Genomic DNA, 22,063 nt, shown 5'->3' on the forward strand with positions numbered 1-22,063 from the left:
CAACTGGTTACCAGCAATCCAGGTGTGTGCCTTGATCAGGAATCAAACTGGCAACCTTTCATTGCACAGGATGATGCAAAACTAACTGAACCACTCTGGCCAGACCATACTGTATTTTTAAACCAAGTGTATATCTGCTTTTTCCCATTAATGTTCAATACTTGTGCATTTATTTTATCATCTGTTGGCACCAAAGACCTAGAGAAACTTCTGCTTGAAAACATAAATATTGCCCAGCCAGCATGACTCAGTGGTCGAGCATCAACCTATGAACCAGGAAGTCACCATTCGATTCCTGGTGAGGGCACATGCCCAGGTTGCGGGCTTCATACCCGCGTGGGCGTGCAGGAGGCAGCCAATTGATGGTTCTCATCATTGATGTTTCCATCTCTCTCTCCCTCTCCCTTCCTCTCTGAAATCAATAAAAATATATTTAAAAAAACATAAATATCGTTTCCATTAAAGAACAACACTTCCATTTTTCTGTTGCTACCATAATTTATAGAAACACAATTTGAGAACCACTGTAAATTACAAAGAAATTATGAGCCATGCAGCGTTTTAGATGTTACAGGGTAGAATAAGTTAATCCCTATCCCTAGGAGGGTTTCCCCCATTTTTCAGGAAAGGGCTACTTTGTATTTTCTGAAGCCCTGAAATCACTGTGTTTGTGGCTCAGAGACTTGATGGGCATAGGATGGATGTGCCAGGGGCCCTTCTTCCTTACGTCCTCACTTTTCTCACTTGAACTCTCACTCTGAGCTCCTAGTTGGGACCCTTAGCCTTCTACCACACTCAGGAGGGGTATACTGGCTTGTGCAGACATGGGAGACATTAGCATGACCTTTTCAATTTTGTGTGACCATCTCTTTACTTTTCTCATTAGAAATAAATTGTTTGCACAGTTAGCAATGCCCGTGGACTGAAAGAACTCTGCATTCTTAAGACTATTTCAAAGTGAGGCTCGTGGCATTTCTAAATGTGAACCCTGACTTGTAGAAATCATTTGGAGGACATGTATGCTTTCATCAGGCAGAACAACTCTAAATAATTATGTCCCCAAATAAATCTTTTTATAAATGACTGAACACCGAGTAAATCTTTCATTCATTAAGATAGCAGGCTTTTTAATATGGATAATAACTGTCATTTACTAAGGTTATTATATAATAGTCTGCAAATTGCTGCAGAAAAAGTTGAATCTTATGTAATAGATGCCATTGGACCATAGCATTTGATGAATCATGAGTTGGAGTTGAGCATCTACCAGTTGTGAAGTTTGTTTTTTTATTTTTAAACTAAAAAACAACAACAACAAAAACACCCCACAAAAACAATAGAGTAGATTTGCCTGTTTCAAGTTCTTTTTCTTTTATTGTTAACTCTGTAGTGGCAAAAGCCAGCTTCACCATATTACACAGCAATTGCTATACCATTTATTGTGATAGTTGAGAGGCCGAAATTTCCAAAAGCTGTTTTCAGTGAACAAATGTGTCATTTTGTAATAACTGTATCAGATCACATTACATGCTGAGAAGAGTCCCTCTATGACAGTGGTTCTCAACCTTTCTAATGCCGCGACCCTTTAATACAGTTCCTCATGTTGTGGTGACCCCCAACCATAAAATTATTTTCGTTGCTACTTCATAACTAATTTTGCTACTGTTATGAATCGTAATGTAAATATCCGTGTTTTCCGATGGGAAACATTACGATTGAGAACCGCTAGCAGGGTCGCCTAAGACCATCGGAAAACACGGATATTTACATTACGATTCATAACAGTAGCAAAATTAGTTATGAAGTAGCAACGAAAATAATTTTATGGTTGGGGGTCACCACAACATGAGGAACTGTATTAAAGGGTCGCGGCATTAGAAAGGTTGAGAACCACTGCTCTATGAAGATCTGGGGCAAGAGCCTTCTGGGACAGCAAGATTGAAGGTTTGGACAGGGAACCAGCATTATGTGTTAAAGAAACAGAAGGCCAGAGAGGCTGGAGTATAGGGGACAAGGATGAGCATGATAGGAGGTGGAGCCAGGGAGGCTGGCAGGATTCAAACACTGTAATGTGTTGCAGACCATTTATAAGGAGTCTGGAATTTTTTCTATGGGCAGTGGAGTACCACTGAAGGTTTTTAACAGGGGTAAAGTCAGATCTGTAGCCGCCAGCTTTAAATGTGCCCTGTTGAAAGGTTTCTTTTACATTGAAATAATTCTTCTTTGTATTTTATAGAATAGACCAGAGGGCTGCCATTTTGCCAAAGGATGCTTTTGAAACTCGGCAGGACTTCAATGAGGTAGGTGCAATCATTGTTGGTTGCAGAAACATGAATTAGCCAGTTATGAAAGCTATTACTCTTTTTCCTAGACCTAGGAATTCTCTCTGATGAAAAACTTTTAAGTATTTTTGCTCTTAAGCGAACTTGTTTCCTTTGCCCTTTGGGTAATGTTTTTCCTTGCTCTGGAGCAGACACATTTAAAATATTATTTGCAGGCTGCTCACTATGTCTTGGACCTGAACCAAGTCCAGCAGTCATTTCATTACACACTTTTCCACTTTGCTTCAGGATTGGATAGCCATGGCTCTGACCCTTAGATTTGTAAAATTTTTCTCTTAATTTGATTTCATCTCTCTCTTTATTCTAACAGCTTTTGCAGTCTCAAATATAATCATGCTTGCTATTTATCCATGGAACATGAGTGCTGGCAACATGTCCTTAGTATGTTTTGAGACAATGAAGCCAGCCATCTTTTCCAACCCAAATGGTTTCCCACCAAACTGGACATCACAGTGTTAATAAGCTTGTTCTAGATTTTCTTTGAAATGTATAATCTAATTCTTCTGTTGGAAATCAATATAATAAAAGTGGGATCTCTGTTATGAATGCCTTGGCTTATGACATAGGTGTGTAATACTGCCTAGTTGTTCTTGTCCTCATTGTATAATTAAGGAGCAGTGCGTGGTATATCTGATTAGGATCATAACAAAAATAATGAAAAGACTTGATGTTCAGATGCCAGGAAGAGAAATGATGGGCTTTAGGCAAATTTTTTATTTGTCATTTGAAGATGCATCTCTCTTCCCCTTTCAAAAAGGAAAAAAGTAATGAACTGACTTTAGGTGATATTTTTAAACTGTAGAACTTGGCTGAAATGAATAGCTAAAGGTAAACCAGCTGCCAGATTGAATCAAGTTAAATAAATTACTAAAGGTGTGGAAATCTCCTAAAGATAACAATACCGAACACTGCTTGCTATTTCTTTGTGCCTGGAGACAGCCTTCAAATTTCACAATCTCATTCATGGTAGCAAGAGTGGAAAAGAATTTAAGAGAAAAGAGGCAAGGATCTGAATCAGTGAACACAGCTTTTTGCCCCACTGTGAACAAGCAAAGTGCTGGTTGTAAAGAAATGATGATTTGCTTTGACACAAATGACTAGAAAAATGAGGTGGTTGTAAGAGTCAACTTGTGATAGGTTTCCAATATTTGGGAGAAACTGGTTTGTGAGCTGGAAACTCATATGAGGTTACTTGATAATTGCAAACAGCTCTATTTGAAAATAGGCTTTTCTGTACTGCTTCACTATTGTATTTGCAAATTACATGGTATGTGCCAGCTCATTGCTCTGGCATTCCATGGGTGCAAGAATGCTAAATGGAGACATGTAGCCAAAGGAGCAGCCATGTTTTAAATGTGCACTCTTCCATGAAAAGGGGGTGATGCTGATCCAGACAGATCAATAACAGTGAGTGTGTGCTCAGAGTGGCTTTGTTCCAATTGGGGTAAATTGTGTGTGCAGGCCCTCATCCTTTCATGAAGTTTCTGTTGTGGCTGAAATTTGGGGGCGGGAGGAAACCTTAGAAAAGCTTGTAGAAGGCATCATGAGTGGGTCCAGACCATGGGTTCAGACTTACTGATGGAGACCTCCTATACAGTAGAAATGTATTTAACTCATCTTTCCCACCATTTCCCAAACTTACGGAAACCACGCTTTTATGAAAGTATTCATAATAACATTTTTTTTTAGGCATCCAACTCCTATAGGATACAGGTGGGAAACACTGCTTTAATATTTTTAATGGAAATAGAAAAGACATAGAAGTGTGTATACTGTAAGTCACAGCTGGATGAATTCTCACAAAGTATGTAACAAGTCCTTAGGTCAAGAAATAGAACATATTATCATCCCAGACAGCCCTTTGTAGTTCCTTCCATTCACTACTCTCCTATCATGATAACTGCTCTTCCCACGGACATAGATTTGTTTTGTTTATTTTTGAGCTTTTTAGAAACAGACTCTGTGTACTCTTTTGTGTCTGGTTTCATTTACTCAGTATTATGTTTGTGAGAATTATATGTGTTTGGCATGTACTTTTAGTTTTTATTCTCCTTGCTGTAGCCCCTTATATGGTTGTTTCCAATTTTTGACAATTATTATCAGTTGTTACTGATTGTAGTTTTGTTTTGTTTTTTTTTTCTTTAACTGTTTTTTGGTCTCTTTGCACGGCTGACTTTTTATCGGAGTATTCCTTCCATCTCTAAATGGAAATGTAAGGTAGAATTATTTTTTATGTTAGCTCTCTTCATTGTTCTTTATTCCTTTTATTTCTTTACCCCCACCCCCTGATTTCCATTTCTCTAAAAGGAACCCACCAGTTTCATATTTGCTCTCCTTCTCCACTCCAACTTGCAAGTCTAAAGCCAAAAGAGTTTCTTGAGCCTCTCATGAAGCATGGTCCCAAAATATTTTCCAGACCCTAAATAATAATGATTTGAAATCCTACATGTGTGCTTTATATTTTCCCAAAATTTCACTCTGTATTTCACTTCTACCTTCTGAACAATAGATAGAGCTCAGCTTAGTTTGGTTCCAGAGCTGGTACTTAACCCCAAGGTCTCCTATACCCAGTAACATTGACACATGGTGTGGCATATCTACATATGAGCATCTGACTTTGTCTGTGACCCCCATATTTTCCCAGGGAACTAAAAAACTCACTTCTTGTTTTCACTTGGCTTGTGTATAGATTTGATTTCTGCCAGTCTCCTGTTTCTTCTGCTAGTCTCAAGCTCCCAGTTTTTGACCTTGGGTACGTTAATAGAACTTGTGTCTCTATTTGATGAGTTTTGGTATCTCTGGGACTATGTTATAGGAGTTGGTTTCTGAAAAACTGCCATTGACCTGAGCTATCAGACTCTGCCTCTGTGAGGTATCAGGAGATTTTATTTGTGGTATCTCCTAGATCCTGAATGAAAAATATTCTAGACTTGAGATCTGTCAATGTCTCATCCACCTTAATCCTTGGTTTTAGTTATTTCCCCAAGTCCATGTAATTGATAAGCATTTGATAGATCAAAAAGTTATTGAAGGACAAAATGAAAGAAAATTGTTTTCCCTTTCCACATCATAATAGATCCCATTCCTAGTTTCAGTTCCAAGTAAGAAAAATAACAGATGTATAAAGAAAATTAGTGGATCTTCCATATCCTGAGAAATCTTGTCTCAGAGTACTTTTTCCATCTTCCAGACTGCATTTCATAAAGCACCATTATCAGCTCCTTTTAGTTTTTCATTTGTAAAATTGGTGCAGGAAGTTTTGAATTGGGTTAACTCTAGGAGTCCTTTCAGTTTGCACACTTATTGATCCCCCCACCCCCGTTTTTCCAGTGCTTATAGAATTTAGTCATAGGTTTCCATCAGGGATGGAATGAGGTGAGTTTCCCCATGGTTACCTGGGGTAAGGCCTCCTCAAGGGCAGCCACTGAGGCCAATTTGGGGGAGTGAATACTAAATAGTACTATAAAAGTGACAACATATGCTTGACATACTTATGAGTCTTATAAGAGAGAGAGAGAGTGCCTATGTGATCCTAAGTGAAGAATTGAAGCTGATTGAGGGCCTGAAACAGTAGAGCCCTCCTAAGGAACAGACTGAAGCTTTGGATCAATTTGGACCTTCTGTCTAGTTCTGCCATTGTACTTGCCCCACTCTTATGTCATCATCCTACAGAAGGAAATGGGCACCTTAAAAAATGTCCATGACTTCTGTGCTCAGGAAATATATTTTATTTTCTTAACTGATAGATATTTTGAAGGTATTCTGCATTTAACCTTTATATAAAGAAAATTTCTGCTGTGTGAATAAGAGTTTGTTTCCATTCACATTTTACCTGGAATTTTAACGATCCTAGAGGTAAGGTGAGCCACAAGGCAACTGGCCCTAAAAGACAAATTTGGTTTTGATTGCCCTTCTATAGATTTCTTCTTTCCTTTCCTTTTGAGGCTTGCTGGCTATGAAACTATCTTATGCTAACATAGACCAATCTACAGTTTATCCTCTCTAGGCCTAAGGAGTCAGTTTATAAAGAATATTTTTAAAAAGTTTGCAATGGCTTAATAAGTTTATCTAAGAGAGGTATGTCAAGCACAATGAAGCAGATACTCAACTTTGTAATGGGAAAATGAACAAAAGCCACACCAGTCTTTTGCTCAGAATAAGCCTTATAGCTCTAATGTGAGGATTTCAAAGTAGCTAAGTGTTAAGGGATAATTGAGGGAAATACTTTTGGGTGGTGTGTGTGTGCCCCCAGAATCAAACTATGGAGATGTATGGTTTTCACTAACTAACAAAGACTCTAAGTGGAATGCTTAATCATTAGAGAAATCTAGAACTTTACCATAATTAAGAGGATAGAACAAGTTTACTTTCAGGGTTGAGAGGAAGAGAGAGAATCGATAGAGGTTGTTCTTAGAAGGTTTGAGATCCTGGAAGTTTATGTCAACCTGCCGAAATGGCCAGCCATAATTAAGTGGAAATGGTGTTATAATTGAAGGGACTGAGGAATTATGGGGCCAGATATTAGCATGTTTATCAGTTTGATGTTGAAGTAACTGAATGTAGAAAGGGCCACTGATGGAGAGGAAGAAACCAACCTAAATGGAAGTCACTGCATCATATGCATCCAGGTCACGGAATTGGAGAAGAAGACATTGCCTTTTATAGGGGAAAAGAAATTGATGGACTTAGCAGTGAGGGTCAAAAGGGTGATGCTAACCCATCCTTCCCACCCTGCTACCACCTTTCTAACTCTGTGAGGTGGGGAGTAGGAAAAGGAAATGGTTGCTGAAGTTGGAGAAAATTCTAATTCCATTGCTCCTTCAAGAGAAAAGTTGGCATAGAAACACCATTTCCCTTGGTAACCAGTTAAACCAACAAATGCTCAATAATGACCTAACATCAATAACAAGTTAAACCTTTTAATTTTTCATCATGGTTCTTATACTATGAAGGGGACATCTGTTTTTATTTAGGTGGCTATGAAAGAGATTATTTACCTAAAATCAATATGAAAAATTTACTTTCCTTCACATGCTACTGTTACCCCTTATTTTTTGAAATATGCTGGTCAAAATAGCTCACAATTAGCCTTAATATTAAAAATATATTCCTCTTTAAAGTTTATGAAGAATCCTTTAAAATTTAATTTTATTAAAAATAGACCAATTTACATATTTCTGGTGCCCCCCTTTGAGCCTATATGCATGTGTCTATGTGTGTCTCCATGTGATGGATTTGATTGTCTTTTTATTACCAGGCATGGTTTTAGTATATATCTTGGCATCAGGCCATATCACATTTCAAGATGATACTTGCTATTTGGTTAAAGAATGTGTTTCTCCCTCAAAATTGTTTTAATTTTTTTTTTTTTTGGAAAATAAAAGGTCCAGCAAGAGCTTTTTTAGTCCTTTGATAGTCCTGAGTATGCTGTATAGACAAGGCAGCTGTATTTTTCTATTGAAATGCAAACCCAGGCTATATGGTTGGGCCTTTGTTTAGGATTGATTGAGGATTCTTTTTTTCCCTGCATCAGGGATTTTTTCCCCTTGTGACTAAAAGTTAAGTCACCCTGGCTTTAATAAATGACAGGATACTGTTGATTCACACAGCTGAAACGTTAGGATTGGAATAGGCTCCATGCATGGCTAGATACAGGGATTAAAGACTTGTATAGATGCCATCTCTTGACTCTGCCTCCCTATATGGACTTTATCTTTAGGTCAACCTCTCTCTAGGGACACATTATTCTTACAGCTGGTAATTCCAGTGTGTATTAGTTTTTCTATCACTGTGTAAGAAATTACCAAAAAAATTTAGAAGCTACAAACACCCATTTATCAGTTCACAGTAATATAGGTCATAAACCTGGGCAGACTCCATTGGAGTCTTTGTTCAAGGTCACACAAGACTGAAATTAAGGCATTGGCTGCAATGGCCTGTTATCTGGAGGTTGGGAGAAGAATCCATGTCCAAGCCCATTCAGGTTGTTGCCTGAATGTATTTCCTTGAAGTTGTAGAAGTGTGATCCCCACTTCCTTGTTGGTCATCAGCTGGAGGCATCTCTCAGCTTCTAGAGGTTGCCCGTATTCTTCCTCACATGGATCGTTTCGCCTTTGGGCCAGCAACACTAAATCCTTCTGTGCTCTGAATCTCTCAGATGCTGTCTAGTTTCCACCAACTGGAAGGAACTCTCTGCTTTTAAAGGGTTTACCTGATTGGGTCAGGCCCACCCAAATTATGTCTATATCCTTGGTCAATTGAGTTAGAGCTTCAATTATTTCTGCAAAATCCTTTCATGGCAGCACCTACTAATGTTTGATTTAATACCAGGGTATAGGTATCTTGGGGGATATCGTTAGGATCCTGCCTACTATACAGTGGAAGTCCTTCTTTCTAGCTTTGAAAAGTTCCATAGATGGGTCTCATTTTTCTGGCTTGTGGAATGTAGCCCTTTTTTGACCCAGTCACCATGACCTTGGGGTTTGGCTAGATTGTCTAGACATAGACAACACTTCCCATTTTGGTTCTGGGAGTGCTGTTGTCAGAAGGTGGGTGAATGAATGCTGGGCTTGCATAATACTGGTCTCTGGAAACAAAATATCCAAGGTAATTTTCCTGTCTGCTGGACCACTGCAGGATGCCATTTGGCATTTTTTCTGGTGTGGTTTTCTGAGTTGAGATAATGTGACCTTGCTTCCCTACTAATATTTCTTACTCAGCTGGAAGCTGAAATGGTGTCCTATGATTCATTTAGTTTAAGCCAAGTTTTCTTGTCACTGTTCGTGAGGACATCCCTTGGCCAATATGGTGATGGTGTGAACCCTAGTTTTAATTTCCGATTGAATGAACTGCACAGCAAATAAACTCTGAGCTGTTTCCAGGCCTGGTTTATTCTGGTCCATCATTCAGAGGCACCTATCCAGTCTGGCTTCTTATTTCCAGGGGAGTCAGGTCTGTAGGTCTCATTGTCCAGGGAATCCTTAGAGTGGTATTGGCAGAAAAGGCACAAGCCATGCCAGTAGCTGCCAATATTTTTTCTTGTCTGAGAATTAACTTGGAGAAACTTGAAAGGTGTTGGGCTGGACAGAGAAGTTGTGGCAAGATTTAACCAATGCTGACCCACCTGTGTTTGCCTTTGCCTACCAGCCTTCCCCAGGTCCCGCACTCCCCTGTATTTTTGTTCTGTTGGCCTCTGCTCTTTCTTGTATGGCATCTCAATCCTTTTCCTTGTCTCTCAGTCTGTCATTTAATCTTCTTCACCCTATTCTTCCATTTAATCTTCTTCATGCTGCTAATTTTCTTCCCCCCTCATGGAAGGCTGGAAGCAGCTGTATCTAGATCAGTGAATCTCAGGAGTCAGCCTGTGTTGTAGTTAAAGGAGAAAAGAACCACGTAGTGTTTTTTCCATGAAGCTAATGTCTACTAAAAACTCGTTAGTTTAGAGATTGTTCTTTAAAATGTCAGTGTGTAATGAAATGAAGGGTTTTTATTTGTTTATTTTCCCACATGTTGTCACTTGGCAAAATAGAAAGCTGACAGCTTTTGTAATATACTAGAGGCCTGGTGCACGAAATTCGTGCACTCGCGGGGTGGTGGTGGTGGTGGTGGTGGTGTCCCTCAGGCAGCCTGCACCGTCTGGCAGTCCAGGAACCCTTGGGGGATGTCCGACTGACAGCTTAGGCCTGCTCCCCCTTAGCACTGCCACGGAGGCGGGAGAGGCTCTGCCCCCACCACCGCCACTGTGCTCGCCAGCCATGAGCCCGGCTTCTGGCTGAGCGGTGCTCCCCCTGTGGGAGCGCACTGACCACCAGGAGGCAGCTCCTGCATTGAGCAGGATTGGGTCAAAACCGGCTCTCTGACATACCCTGAGGGGTCCCGGATTGTGAGAGGGTGCAGGCCAGGCTGAGGGACCCCACTGGTTCACAATCAAGACTAGGAAGGGATGCGGGAGTTTGGCCAGCTGAGGAGGAACCTTGGGAGGGACCATGGGAGGGCTCCAGGGCATGTCTGGCCTGTCTGCTCAGTCCCAATTGGCCGGACCCCAGCAGCAAGCTAACCTATTGATCAGAGCATCTGCCCCTTGGTGGTCAGTGCATGTCATAGCGACTGATCGACCAGTTGACTGTCTGCCCCCTGGTGGTCAGTGCATGTCATAGCAAGCGGTTGAGTGACCTTAGCATATCATTAGCATATTATGCTTTGATTGGTTGAGCGGATGACCAGACAACTGGACACTTAGCATACTAGGCTTTTATTATATAGGATTCTGCACCCCCAACACCTGCCAGCTTTTAAAAAATATTTCTGCTGGTCATAAGACCAAAATTTTGCCTAAAAACTGATTTTTTGAATATTTTTTCCTAAGGAGTAATTTTTTTTCCAACATAATTTACAGAGAAGCAACTATGTACCCAACTACAGGTTTGGTGCTGGGGTGGGGTGTGTGGGGACTGCAATAGAAGAATTAAACTTGTTATCCTTGCTTTTCAGGGATTTATAGTGAGTGACACACATCAGCTCATATCCCAGAGCCTGGCCTTGCTCGTGTTGGTATCTCTTACCCTTTTTAGGACACTGCTGGTTTTCTTAGAGCTATAACACTCAGATTTTTAGGCAAAGAAAAGCTTAATTTTCTTGCTTTCTAACAAAAATACTAGTATTTGAGAGACTGGCTGATGCTTTCCAGTGTGACCTGCCATCTTTAGAGGCATAGGTAGGTATTTTATTTCATTTTCCAGTGGGATGGTTATTAATTTCTAATATCCATTCAATTTTAGAACTTACAGTAATCTCATGAGGGAAAATAAAGGGCCTACAGGCCAGCATACTTGGATGGTTTTCCCCAAATCAACACAAAATGAGCCAATGATAGAGTTGGGATTCAAAGCCCCAGTGGACCCTCTACTAGTAATGTATAAACATTTTATTAAATGTAGTTTTTAAGCAAAATAATATTCAGGGCTAAAAAATATTGGAACTTAAGTAGCCACAAATAATAATTGTATGCGCTACAACACAGACTAGATTAGTGCGCTTAGTCTATAGGGTATAATTGATGTTCTGGAAAAAAAAAGATTTGTTAGGGGTTTGTCCATCTTAATACCTGTGCTTTTGGATAATTTAAGTATTAAAACTCCAAAGAGAAACAATTAACACATTAAGCACCCAGTCAGTCACCAGTGACTGACACTATCCATCTGGAAGACAAAACAGGCTGGGCGCTTAACATGTTAAAGCCCATTCTATGAGTTGAAATGGGACACATTCTACTCTTAGAAAATCAAGGTCTTATCTAGAAACTCAGAGTCCTGAATTAGATAGTTTTGCATTCACAAAACTATTATTTTCCCTCAAACATCCTGCTTATTTAATAGAGCGAACAGAATGAGGATAGCATGATGAGGTAGAGATAAGCACAGGAATCCTCCTTCCCAGGTTGAAATCATTTGTTTTTGGTTATAGTGTGTTGTGGTGGTATTGTTTTTGTGTAAGTGCTGCTAGCACTACATTAAGACCTGAATCTTCTTATCAACAGAGGCTACCTGAAGTGATAGCTTGTTCTTTTACATTGAGTTTCTCCTTTGGGTATTACAGAACCATCCCACGCAGAGGAAACTGGGATGGGCTGAGTCAGGTGTGACATCCTTCAGTTAGAAACTGGCTGCAAAGCATGCTGGGACATAAGCAACTCCAGCTCCTAAGGAGAGATTGAGGCAGGAGGCAAATGAGGATGTCAGAGAGCTGAGGGTCAGGGAAAAGCTATTATCCCTGGGAAAGGTGGAGCTAAGCAGGCAAGCAAGGCAATATTTCGAGTGGGTCAAGGCCCTAGGGATTAGGGAAATATTTCCCAAAGTGCAGACCTTGGACTTCCTGCACCTAAGTGACCCTGCCCCACACCACAGAGTCCCAGTCCCTGGGGTGATTCCTGGCTGGGAGTGCACATCTTTAACAAACTCCTCAGTGGCTTATACGTGTGTTTAAATATCCGAACCACGGCAGCAGGGGTCTTGAATTTGGTTATTCAGAAGAGCCTCCCAAGTATTGCCTAAAGGGTCCGGAAAACAAACTGATGCACAGTGGCAGTCTCTTTATTGGTCGCCTCCTGTCCTACTCATTGTGCTGGGTCCAGCAGTGAACAGTGGAGGCATGGTTCCAGCCCTTCTGGAGCTGGAAAGAGCCAATAAACAAGTAGGCAAATAAAAGTGACTTATTATAGTGAACATTAGGGAGGAAATAAACAAGGCAGTAACAAAGAAATTGGTTTAGATAAGGTAATCAGCACTGGCTCTAGACTTTGATGGAAATTTGACTGGGAAGCAGTGACAGCTGAATTGGGCCTGGAGAGGTGGGGGCAGGGAGGAGGTTGAAAGGAAGGGTGTGTGTGTGTGTGTGTGTGTGAGTGTGTGTGTGTGTGTGTGTGTATGTGTGGGTGGGGGGGAGGAGGGGGGAGTATGCACAGAAAACATAAAAACTCGGGGAAGAAAAGTGGTAAATAGACATGAAGATATTCAGGGACCAAGTTGTATTCCCAAATTTGAGCAGATTTCCTATTTGAGTTTGCTTCCTATCACCATAGAGAATCTATATAGGGTTCTTGGATAGATACAGGGATGGGAGAGGGCCACTAAACCTCTTCATAGAAAGGAATAGTTGACCCTGCTTTGCAACTGGTGAATTGCAGACCAGGGCACCCGAAAATAGCATTTAACCATCAGCCTGTGTGGGTGCTCTCCATTCCAACCCAATTAAAGTGGGACCTGGTAATTGTAGAGGAGAGAAAATGAGTGGAGTATTTTCTAAAACAAGCAGCATATTTTCCATTATGTAAGAGAAAAAGTAACTTTTAGAAAACCACCTAGGTTATGTGGACTGCCCTCTGGCTTCTTTCGTGACCAGATGGGAACGTTGGAGAAGCAGAGATACTTGTTGCTCTTTAGACTAGGATCCATCAACCTTTGCTCAATTTCCCTGCAGATCCTAGAAACCCCTCAGGGAGACATTGGCGCTAAACCTGGAAGAGCAGTAGCAGGCTGGCCCCCAGGGATGGGCTGGCGATAGCCTCACTGGGAGTGGAGGTCCTAGGAAGAGAAGGGCTAGAATGAGGTAGCATCAGGACCACAGGGATTTACTTCCCATTGTTTTTCTGTAGGGGAAACCATATTCATGCATGAAAAGTCGCTAAGTCAGGCATGATCTTGGAGCTGCTTACTCGTCTTTCCCTGGGTTTATCGTTGTGTTTTTTTTTTTTTTTCTGCATAGCCCTATGACACTAATAACTGTCCTTATCATTTGATTTGTTTGCTTGTGTATCAACTGTCTCCCCACTAGACTGTAAGTCCCACAAGGAAGGGGCTGACATCAGTTTCATACTCCACAGCCTAGTGCAGCTCTCTGTATTTTGGAAGCTGCCAGAGCCAGGGAGCGGTGTGCTGGTATGACACCTGCAGGGGGCAGGTCCCTTGCCTGCATGATACACAGTGCCCATGGGCCTTCTCACCGGTGGCTCTTTGTGGTTCAGCCCTGATGACATGACTTCCTCACCCATTAGCAGGACATGTATGTGACAGTGGCATGGATTGCTCATATGAAAAGGCCCCTGTCCTGGGATCCTGGGTCATCAGGAGAGGTATCCCTTTATGACCCCATCCCATACAGAGTGTTCGAGTCCCACCCTTTGTCTGTGTGCTGAGAAACATCAGGCTGTTCTCAGGTCATAGGTCATAGGTGTGGTGAAGGAGATCATCAGTAACAGGAGGTCTGCAGAGTTTCTTCCATTCTGCCGTCTTGTCCTCAATTTATCGCAGTTAATGTTTAGCCTTCTATGTGGAGTCTTCTTGTCCCTTGAGACCCTCATCTTCTCTCTCCTGTTCTAGTTGACATTTTTCCCCTGCCCCATTCTTTTAAGCTTACTACTATTTAATATCTCAGAGGAATAAACCAGGTAGGTAAACATCTCCTTTGAAGCTTAGAGTCTCATTTCTGCTTCCATATGAGTACGGGGATGGGGGAGGGGGGGCGAGGGGAGGAGGAAGATGGGTGATAACAGTCCTATTACTACTTTTAGCCATCATGGGTCTCCACATTATTTCTTACTCTCTGTGGGAGTTTAGAGTCTTCTGAATGTGAGCTGACATACTGCTATACAGTGAATTATTTGCTGTTTGTTTATGTTGCATGAATAGTTGATTCAGTTCCACAAACACTGCCTAAGCACTGATTCCATGCCAGATTCTGTGCTCCATCTTCAGGATAGGTGCACATTTGTCTTTCTCTCCTTTAAAGCTGGAAGGATATTTAGAAGGCATCTAATCTCGGCTCCTTACTAGACAGATGCAGAAAGTGAGGCCCTAGGAGGTAAAGGGATGAGTCAAGGCCTTAGAGTTGGAGCAGAGCTTGGCTCTGCCCAGCACTTCTGGGGTTTGGAGATATGTATAATAACCACCGTGTCCAGTACTTGAGAATTTGACAAACGCTGGTGTTGTGCAAAGTGTTCTCCATGCTTGCCCTCCTTTAATTATTAGAGCAGGTGCTGTTGTCACTATTGTTATTACATCTTTTTACAGATGAAGAAATAAGGCTTAGAATAGCCAAGATGCTTTCCCACAGTCAGATGCATAGTATGTAGGAGAACTGACAGGGCCTCTGGCTCTGTGTGAAGGTCATGTCCTCTTCTGCTTTGTATACAGGAGCAACTGGAGCTTATGAGAGGCGGCTCAGTTGGTTCAGTTTGTTCCACATCCTCCCTCTAATTGTAGGGAGGGACTGGTCTTTCTCCTTCCTTCCTTCCTTCCTTCCTTCCTTCCTTCCTTCCTTCCTTCCTTCCTTCCTTCCTTCCCTCCTTCCTTCCTTCCTTCCTTCCTTCCTTCCTTCCTTCCTTCCTTCCTTCCTTCCTTCCTTCCTTCCATATATATATAAATTTACCATTTTAAGTTTTTAAAAAATATGATTTTTATTTATTTTTAGAGGAAGGGAGAGAAACATATAAACATCAATAATGAGAGAGAATCATCTATTGGCTGCCTCCTGCATGCCCCCTACTAGGGATCCAGCCCACAAACTGGGCATGTGCTCCAACTGGGAATTGAACTATGACCTGGTTCATAGGTTGATGCTCAACTACTGAGCAACACCCATCAGGCCCATTTTAACTATTTTAAGTATATAGTTCAGTAGTCTTAAGTAATTCATCTTGTTGTGTACCCATCACCACCATCTATGTCCAGAATTTTATTATTCTTTCCAATCTGAAACTGTATGCTACCTTGTCATTGTGCCCTAATATGGCCTTTCTTCTGTGCCTGTGCTTCCCTGGTGTCTCTGTCTCTCTGTCTTTCTGTCTCTGTCTCTCTCTCCAGTCATACTGAACCCTTAGGACCTCATTCTACCTTAGTTCCCTCTTTAAAGGCCCCATCTACAGATGCAGTCACTTGGGGGTTAGAGCTTCAGCATATGAACTTAGGAGAGACATAACTCAGTCTATAATATATCTCTTGGCTATTGTGAATAATGTTGCTATAAATAGGGGTGTACACATTCTGTTTGAGTCTCTGCTTTTAATACTTTTTGGGTATATAGCCAGCAGTGGAATTGCTGGATCATGTAATAATTCTATTTTTAATTTTTTGAGGAACCACTATACTGTGGGGTTTTTTTCTTCTGTATCAGCTACACCATTTTACATTCTCATGGCATTATTTCTTAATTTTCTGAATAGTTTTGCTCTGTTTTTAGAGGTCACTCTGATATCCAAGGTCCTCCAGTAGGGAGCTAGCTAACTGGGAACTGTTTTTTGTTTTGTTTTTTGCCTTCCAGATGTTTGGTTACTAAATCTTTCCAGAAACTTGGTGCCCTTGCTTCTGCTGTATGTCCTGTCAGCAACCTTGGGCTCTTGCTTCCATACTTAGCTGCTGGGAAAACATCCCAGAAAGGAGGGGGAATCAGTGAAAAATGGCCTGGTCTCAGTTAGATGCTTTATCCGAGCTGTGGGCCTTCAGGCAGCAGCCCCTGAGCACAGAGGGGGTTTGTACCAGGTCTCGCCCCATCTCTGAGCATGCAGAGAGGGGGCCCTGAGCTTGCTCAGGCACCTGCCACCTTCAAAATGGCCAAGAGACAATAGATTAAGATGTTCCTCAATCTTAATGGCCAAGAGACAATAGATTAAGATGTTCCTTTAACACTGCTGTAGGTTCATATTGACTCACAGAAGGAATTAGGGTGTGTGTGTGTGGGGGGGGGAGTGGGTGTTGTATGGAGGGAGGGCTTGGGGGTGTGAGAAGATGTTGGGGGTAGGTGTTTATGTGATGCAAAATATGAGGGTGTGTATGGGGGGAAAGGATGTGTGATGTGTGTATGAAATAGGGTGTGAGAGTGGGGGTTAGGGATGAGGATGTGTGGTAGGTAGTGTGTGTGTAAGGTAAGGTGTATGTGTGTGGAATAGGGGACAGAAGGGATGACTGTGAGAAGGAATGAGTATGTATATGGAGTGGATGTGAGGTATTTGGGGGTTAAAATATTTGGTTGAGTAGGCAGATGGAGGTAAAGGTATGTATAGGCTGGGGATGGGGATGTGCAGGAATAGGGTATGGAGGTGAAGCAGATGTGAGGGTGTGTGGGGAATAGGGTATGTAGATGGTGGGGTGTGAGTCGGAGTGTGTGTGTGTGTGTGTGTGTGCGCGCGTGCGCGCGCTGCAGGGTCATAGTAAAGAAAGGACCAGTGGCTCCACTCCAGGTAGCTGCTCCTGCCAGGAGCCTGGTGGGTGGAGGAGCTGCTGAGGCCTGCAGAGCTTCCCAGCTGCGGGGGAGTAGTGCCTTGCTGGGGACTCAGGCGTGACTCACTTTCACCTGGTTGGAATTAATTTGCTGGGCATCTGCATCATGGCAGGATATGTGCGTCAGTCTGAATGACTTTGTTCTTTTTAAGAACCAAGGGAGAGCTTGTGCTGGGAGCTATGAAAGATAAATTGCTTCTCCTTGGCCCACACTAAATGACCAAGATCATTTTCCTCACTCCACCTATTTTGTTCTTGATCAAAGGCCACTGCAAACATTCCAAGTGAGAGAAGTAACTTCAGGAGACACGCACACACACGCGCGTGCGCGCGCGCGCACACACACACACACACACACACACACACTCACAAGCACACAACTCCCACATACAAATGTAGATAAGGGAGCCCCAAAGCAGCTCCCAGATGCCAGGTGGCCTCTGCAGCAGTAACTCTTTGTGCACTGCGGTCTGCTGCAGTCTTTGCGGTGTAGGGATGCTGGCTTTTGTGAATGGTAGCCTGGGAGGGGCCAATGTCATCTGCTCCTGATGTCAGCACAATGAATGAAACACTTGCAGAACGTAAAGCCTCCAGCACCCAGGAAGCAGACACCTTCTCAGATTGGTTTTCTGGCTGCAGCGTCTCTTGCTGACGAAATCACTAGTCCCATGTGTCCCTGATAACCCACGTACGTTAGGTTTTAAATGAGGCAGAAACTGAGGCTGCATGAGGACTAATGCAAGCTGATTCTGGCATAACCACCTCTGCCTGAAGCAGCTGTGCCCACAACCCTCTTCCTGGCACGCACTGGAGAAGGCTGTTTGCAAGATCTGCAGACCCACTGTTGTGCGTTAGCCATCTACTTAGCTAGCCCGATGTTCTGCTTTTGCTGGCAGAATTCCTTGCTGAAGCTCCAAGCCCTCGAAACTGATCTGTGCTCTGCATTTTTGACAAACCAGGAAGAAGCTGCTCAGGTGCATGGAATCAAGGACCCAGCCCCAGCGTCCACCCAGAGTGTGCCTGCCGAAGGGGCTGATGCTGCAGGTAAGAGGCTGGGCAGGGGGAGATCCTCATTTGTACTCTCAGAATAGTTTAGCTTTTGCTGCTTCATCCTAAACCACTGTGGGAAAGGTACCTGGTTGTACCTGGTGCAACATGAAAGCTGAAGAGGTGCTTGGGTTACCCCCAGGGGAGCTGAGAGGGAGCAGGAGGAATTAAGATGTGCTCTGACATAGAACCTTCTCTTCAGCTGAGAGTCAGACTTACAGAAATGAGGAGGCGGGGGTCAGGGGAAAAGGACCCATCACAACTCCTAGACTTCATTTTCCTGTGTGGTATCCTGTGGCAAACAAGTCCTTATTTTATATTGCTGGACTTAGATAATCTTGCTTGCAACTCGTGAGTTTTGAGACTCATGACATTTTTGAGGTGTTGAGGGATGGGATAATTTCAACATTGCTGTTTCCTTCTATATTCCTCTTAAGATGGTCTGTCAACACAGGGAAAGTGGAGGAGAGTGGTATACTTATTCTGATCCCATATTGTCTTGTTCTGTCTCGTTTCTTTAGCATTAATTTCTGTGTTGAGAAGTTAGTTCCTCTAGTTTTAATCTAGGGGATGGTAGGGTGGCTAACAAGCAGGAGACAAATTAATACTCCCAGGAAGACATAGGAGAGAAACACTAACTTATATGAGTAGAAATGAGAACACAAATGGGTCAGGTTTGCATGCTGGTGTCTGGATTGATAGTAGAAATAGGTGAGCTTGCTTCATGAGATGACCCCTATCTCCAGGAATTGCAGGAAGAGATTTACAAAGTGATCTATTTTAGTACCATTACTGATAGTACATTTAAGACATTACTGTTTAAAACAGACCCATGTGGTATAAGCAGGCAAAATACTCTTCTCCAGTTTTGGAATGTTTATTAGTAACAGTGGTTAATAGCTATTGATTGGTAGTACTGTTATTACTGAAGACTTTCTATGATCCAGGCACTGGTCTGAGCATTTTGTATCTATTATGTTAAATTCCCAAACTGACCTGTGAAATAAAACTACTCAGTACAGTAAGGACACTGAGGCCTAAGATAATCCTGCTAGCAAGTAGTGTTTTCCCCACGGATGCAGGTGGCCAGCTGGCTGTCCTTGTTGCCTGGTGAGGCTCCCCTGCTCTGTTGGCCATTGTGTTTGGATGAGATGCAAGTAAAATGAGGTGGGCAGGAGCCAGTGTCAACCCAATTAGGGATTTTATTCAGATTATTAGACAATGCCCTTCTTCTTTCACCAACCCCAACAAACAGCATTCAAAACTAGAGAAGACTCATGCCAAATACAAATTAACTTTTGAATTACCTGATGATGTTCTATATTGTGCACAAGTGTCTGGGAAAGAGTGTTTAATAAGATATGGATATATGTATTTTTAATTTTTATTATGGAGAGTATTATGGATGTCCCCTTCCCCCCATTATATGTATATTTTTAATCATGAGTTTTTTGTGTGTATAGGTTTGTTATTTTTTTCAAAAGGTCAAGAATAGTTTTGCATTTTCTCATTCTAGATGGACTGGATTTTGTACAAGCTTATTAACACTCCTTGTCAAAGGGGAATACATACTGACTTTACATCCGAATTGCTCATACAAAGAAGCTGTCAATATATTCCATGTTAAGTGTCAAATGGGAGAAACGGGCAGAAGGCTCCTCACAGATAAGGCTTGTGGGTTGGATGTTGGATTTTCCAAAATATAGGTGAATCTGGGAAGTCTGAGTCCTTCTAAGAGAGTCTATGAAAAAGATTTCCTTTCTCTCTCTCTCTCTCTCTCTCTCTCTCTCTCTCTCTCTCTCTCTCTCTCCTCTCTCTCTCTCTCTGCAGTAGGCAGCAACAGCTCTTGCATGTTTTCAAAGATAAAGCCCATCCCGATGTTTCTCATCTTTGTTGAGCTTATTTGTAAGGAGTCTCCATTAACTAACATGACTGCATGGGCGTTGATGTGGGGAAAGTGAAGAAACTCCAGCCCCTATATTGGACCTTGCAATACTTTGACACATTGTTTTTCTCTAATTTTAAAGTAAAACGCTTTGATATAAAATGAGTGACAGGAGTTTGGAAGAGACTTTCAAGTTATGGGGTGGTTTGGTCTTTTTTGGTTTCCAAGACACACTTATAGGTAGGCCATACATTTTATAATCCTTTTTTCAAAAGAAAAACTTTTTCCCATAGTAGATCAGCATTTCTTAATTTGGGGCTGTGAATGGATACCAGGAGTGATCTTTGAAACTTTAGTTGTTTGTATGTGTATATAAATTTCCGATTGAGAGTTTGATTGCATAAAATTAGCACAGATGGCCATAAGTCTATAAAAGATTATAGTGACTTAAAATTTTCTCTAAAAGTCTAGCATCTAGCCCTGAGATTTACGTGTATATGAATATTCAATTGATAATTGTTAATATCAATAATTAGTGACAAAGACAAAATCCAAGTGATATTTACAGGAATACCTTGCTCTAAATATACTATCAATTAACCATTAAAAACAAACATTCATAAATATTAATTGATGTTACTTAAGTAGATTTCAAACTTACTTTAGACTTAATTATGGCATGACTTAAGTGGGCATCTGAAATGATGGTCTGAGCAAAGTATAGTAGTCTCTATGTCTTGAGATCAAAATATTGACTTTTAATTGGATTTATAGGTTGCAAAGGTCAGTCCCCCTTAGTAAATTACCTGAAATAGTCCCTGTTCTAGAAATCCAACTAAACACAGCACTTGCAGTCAGAGCACAGTCCTGGCAGCTCTGGGAGGCACTGGTTCTGGATAGTGTTCCTGAATCTCCCTGCACATCATGATGACCGGGAGGCTTTTCAAATATGGGATCCTCAGTACTCATCTCTGGACAGTCCTGGACTCTTTACATTTCATAAAATTACTCCCTAATATTGGGAAGCACTCTTCAACTGACAGTGTTTTGAATTATGAGAGAGAAGGGCAGGTTCTCTCAGGGTTTCTTTGCCTCTGCCTCACCTCAGTGTCATCCATGTCATCAACGGGAAGAGGCTTACAGACCACAGGACATATAACTCAGGGTCTCTGTCCAGTCAGCTTAGTCCATTTACATCAGAAGGAGAAAGGTGCTTAGGCACCCAAGTCTACAGGCCAGAAATTGGTGGGATGGGGACCTGGACAAGGGATGGGGACAGACCCAGATTTGAGGGGTGTAGAGGCCCTTAAAGAAAAGTGATAGAGAGGGAACCAGCTACAAGGCATCTTTGGAACTGTCCTTAGTGTAACCAAATGTCTTCTTTGTTGACATTTTGTTTTTTGTTTGTTTGTTTTAGCACTAAAAGTTCTACATGCTGGGAAATCCTCAGTCCCAGGCAATCCAGGACAGCTAGCCACCCCACTTGTAGGTTGAAAATCACATACAACACTTGGGCTAAAAATCCCTCTAACTGAATGAATAGCCTCTTAGAGCTGAAGCAAATGTTTCCTCTGTGGCATTAGTAAGCATCTATTCTGATGTTGTGAACGAAAAATGGAATGAGGTTGTCTTTTTAACTGCTTGTCACTTTCAAAGTATGCATGAGGATTGTTTGATGTTTCACATGACTAAGCAGAGTAACCCTGGTTCTGTCTGACCACAGATGATTGATGGCACAGATTTTGTAAGCAAAAACTGTCACAAGATAACTGAAGACTTATTACTAGAAATAATTAGAAATACCTGATTAATTCTTTTATTATAAAATCTTGATTTTTTTCAAGTGGAACTTTTCATTTAGGCAAAAGCCTTGTTGCTGATGTTGATCATTAGAGAACACTAACGTAGTCTATCAATTTAGAGTCTATAATTATTCCCATAAAGGATCCTGCGTGATCCATAGGTATCTTCCTAATGTTGAAGTTGAGGTGGAACAGAGTCAAAGAGGTCCTTCTCTTTCA

The 22,063-nt window shown here is 41.7% G+C and overlaps 1 protein-coding gene across 1 annotated transcript in view; it reads left to right on the forward strand.

Annotated features, from left to right (window-relative positions):
- FAM13C (family with sequence similarity 13 member C) overlaps positions 1–22,063 on the forward strand; it is a 134,500-nt gene that overhangs the window by 65,602 nt on the left and 46,835 nt on the right. Inside the window, exons 5-6 of the mRNA XM_008145479.3 lie at positions 2,237–2,300; positions 18,070–18,154. Of these exons, the coding sequence (XP_008143701.2) occupies positions 2,237–2,300; positions 18,070–18,154 (149 nt within the window). The remainder of the gene's footprint in view (positions 1–2,236; positions 2,301–18,069; positions 18,155–22,063) is intronic.

This window comes from Eptesicus fuscus, chromosome 17 (genome assembly GCF_027574615.1).
Source record: "Eptesicus fuscus isolate TK198812 chromosome 17, DD_ASM_mEF_20220401, whole genome shotgun sequence".
Lineage (NCBI taxonomy): Eukaryota > Metazoa > Chordata > Mammalia > Chiroptera > Vespertilionidae > Eptesicus > Eptesicus fuscus.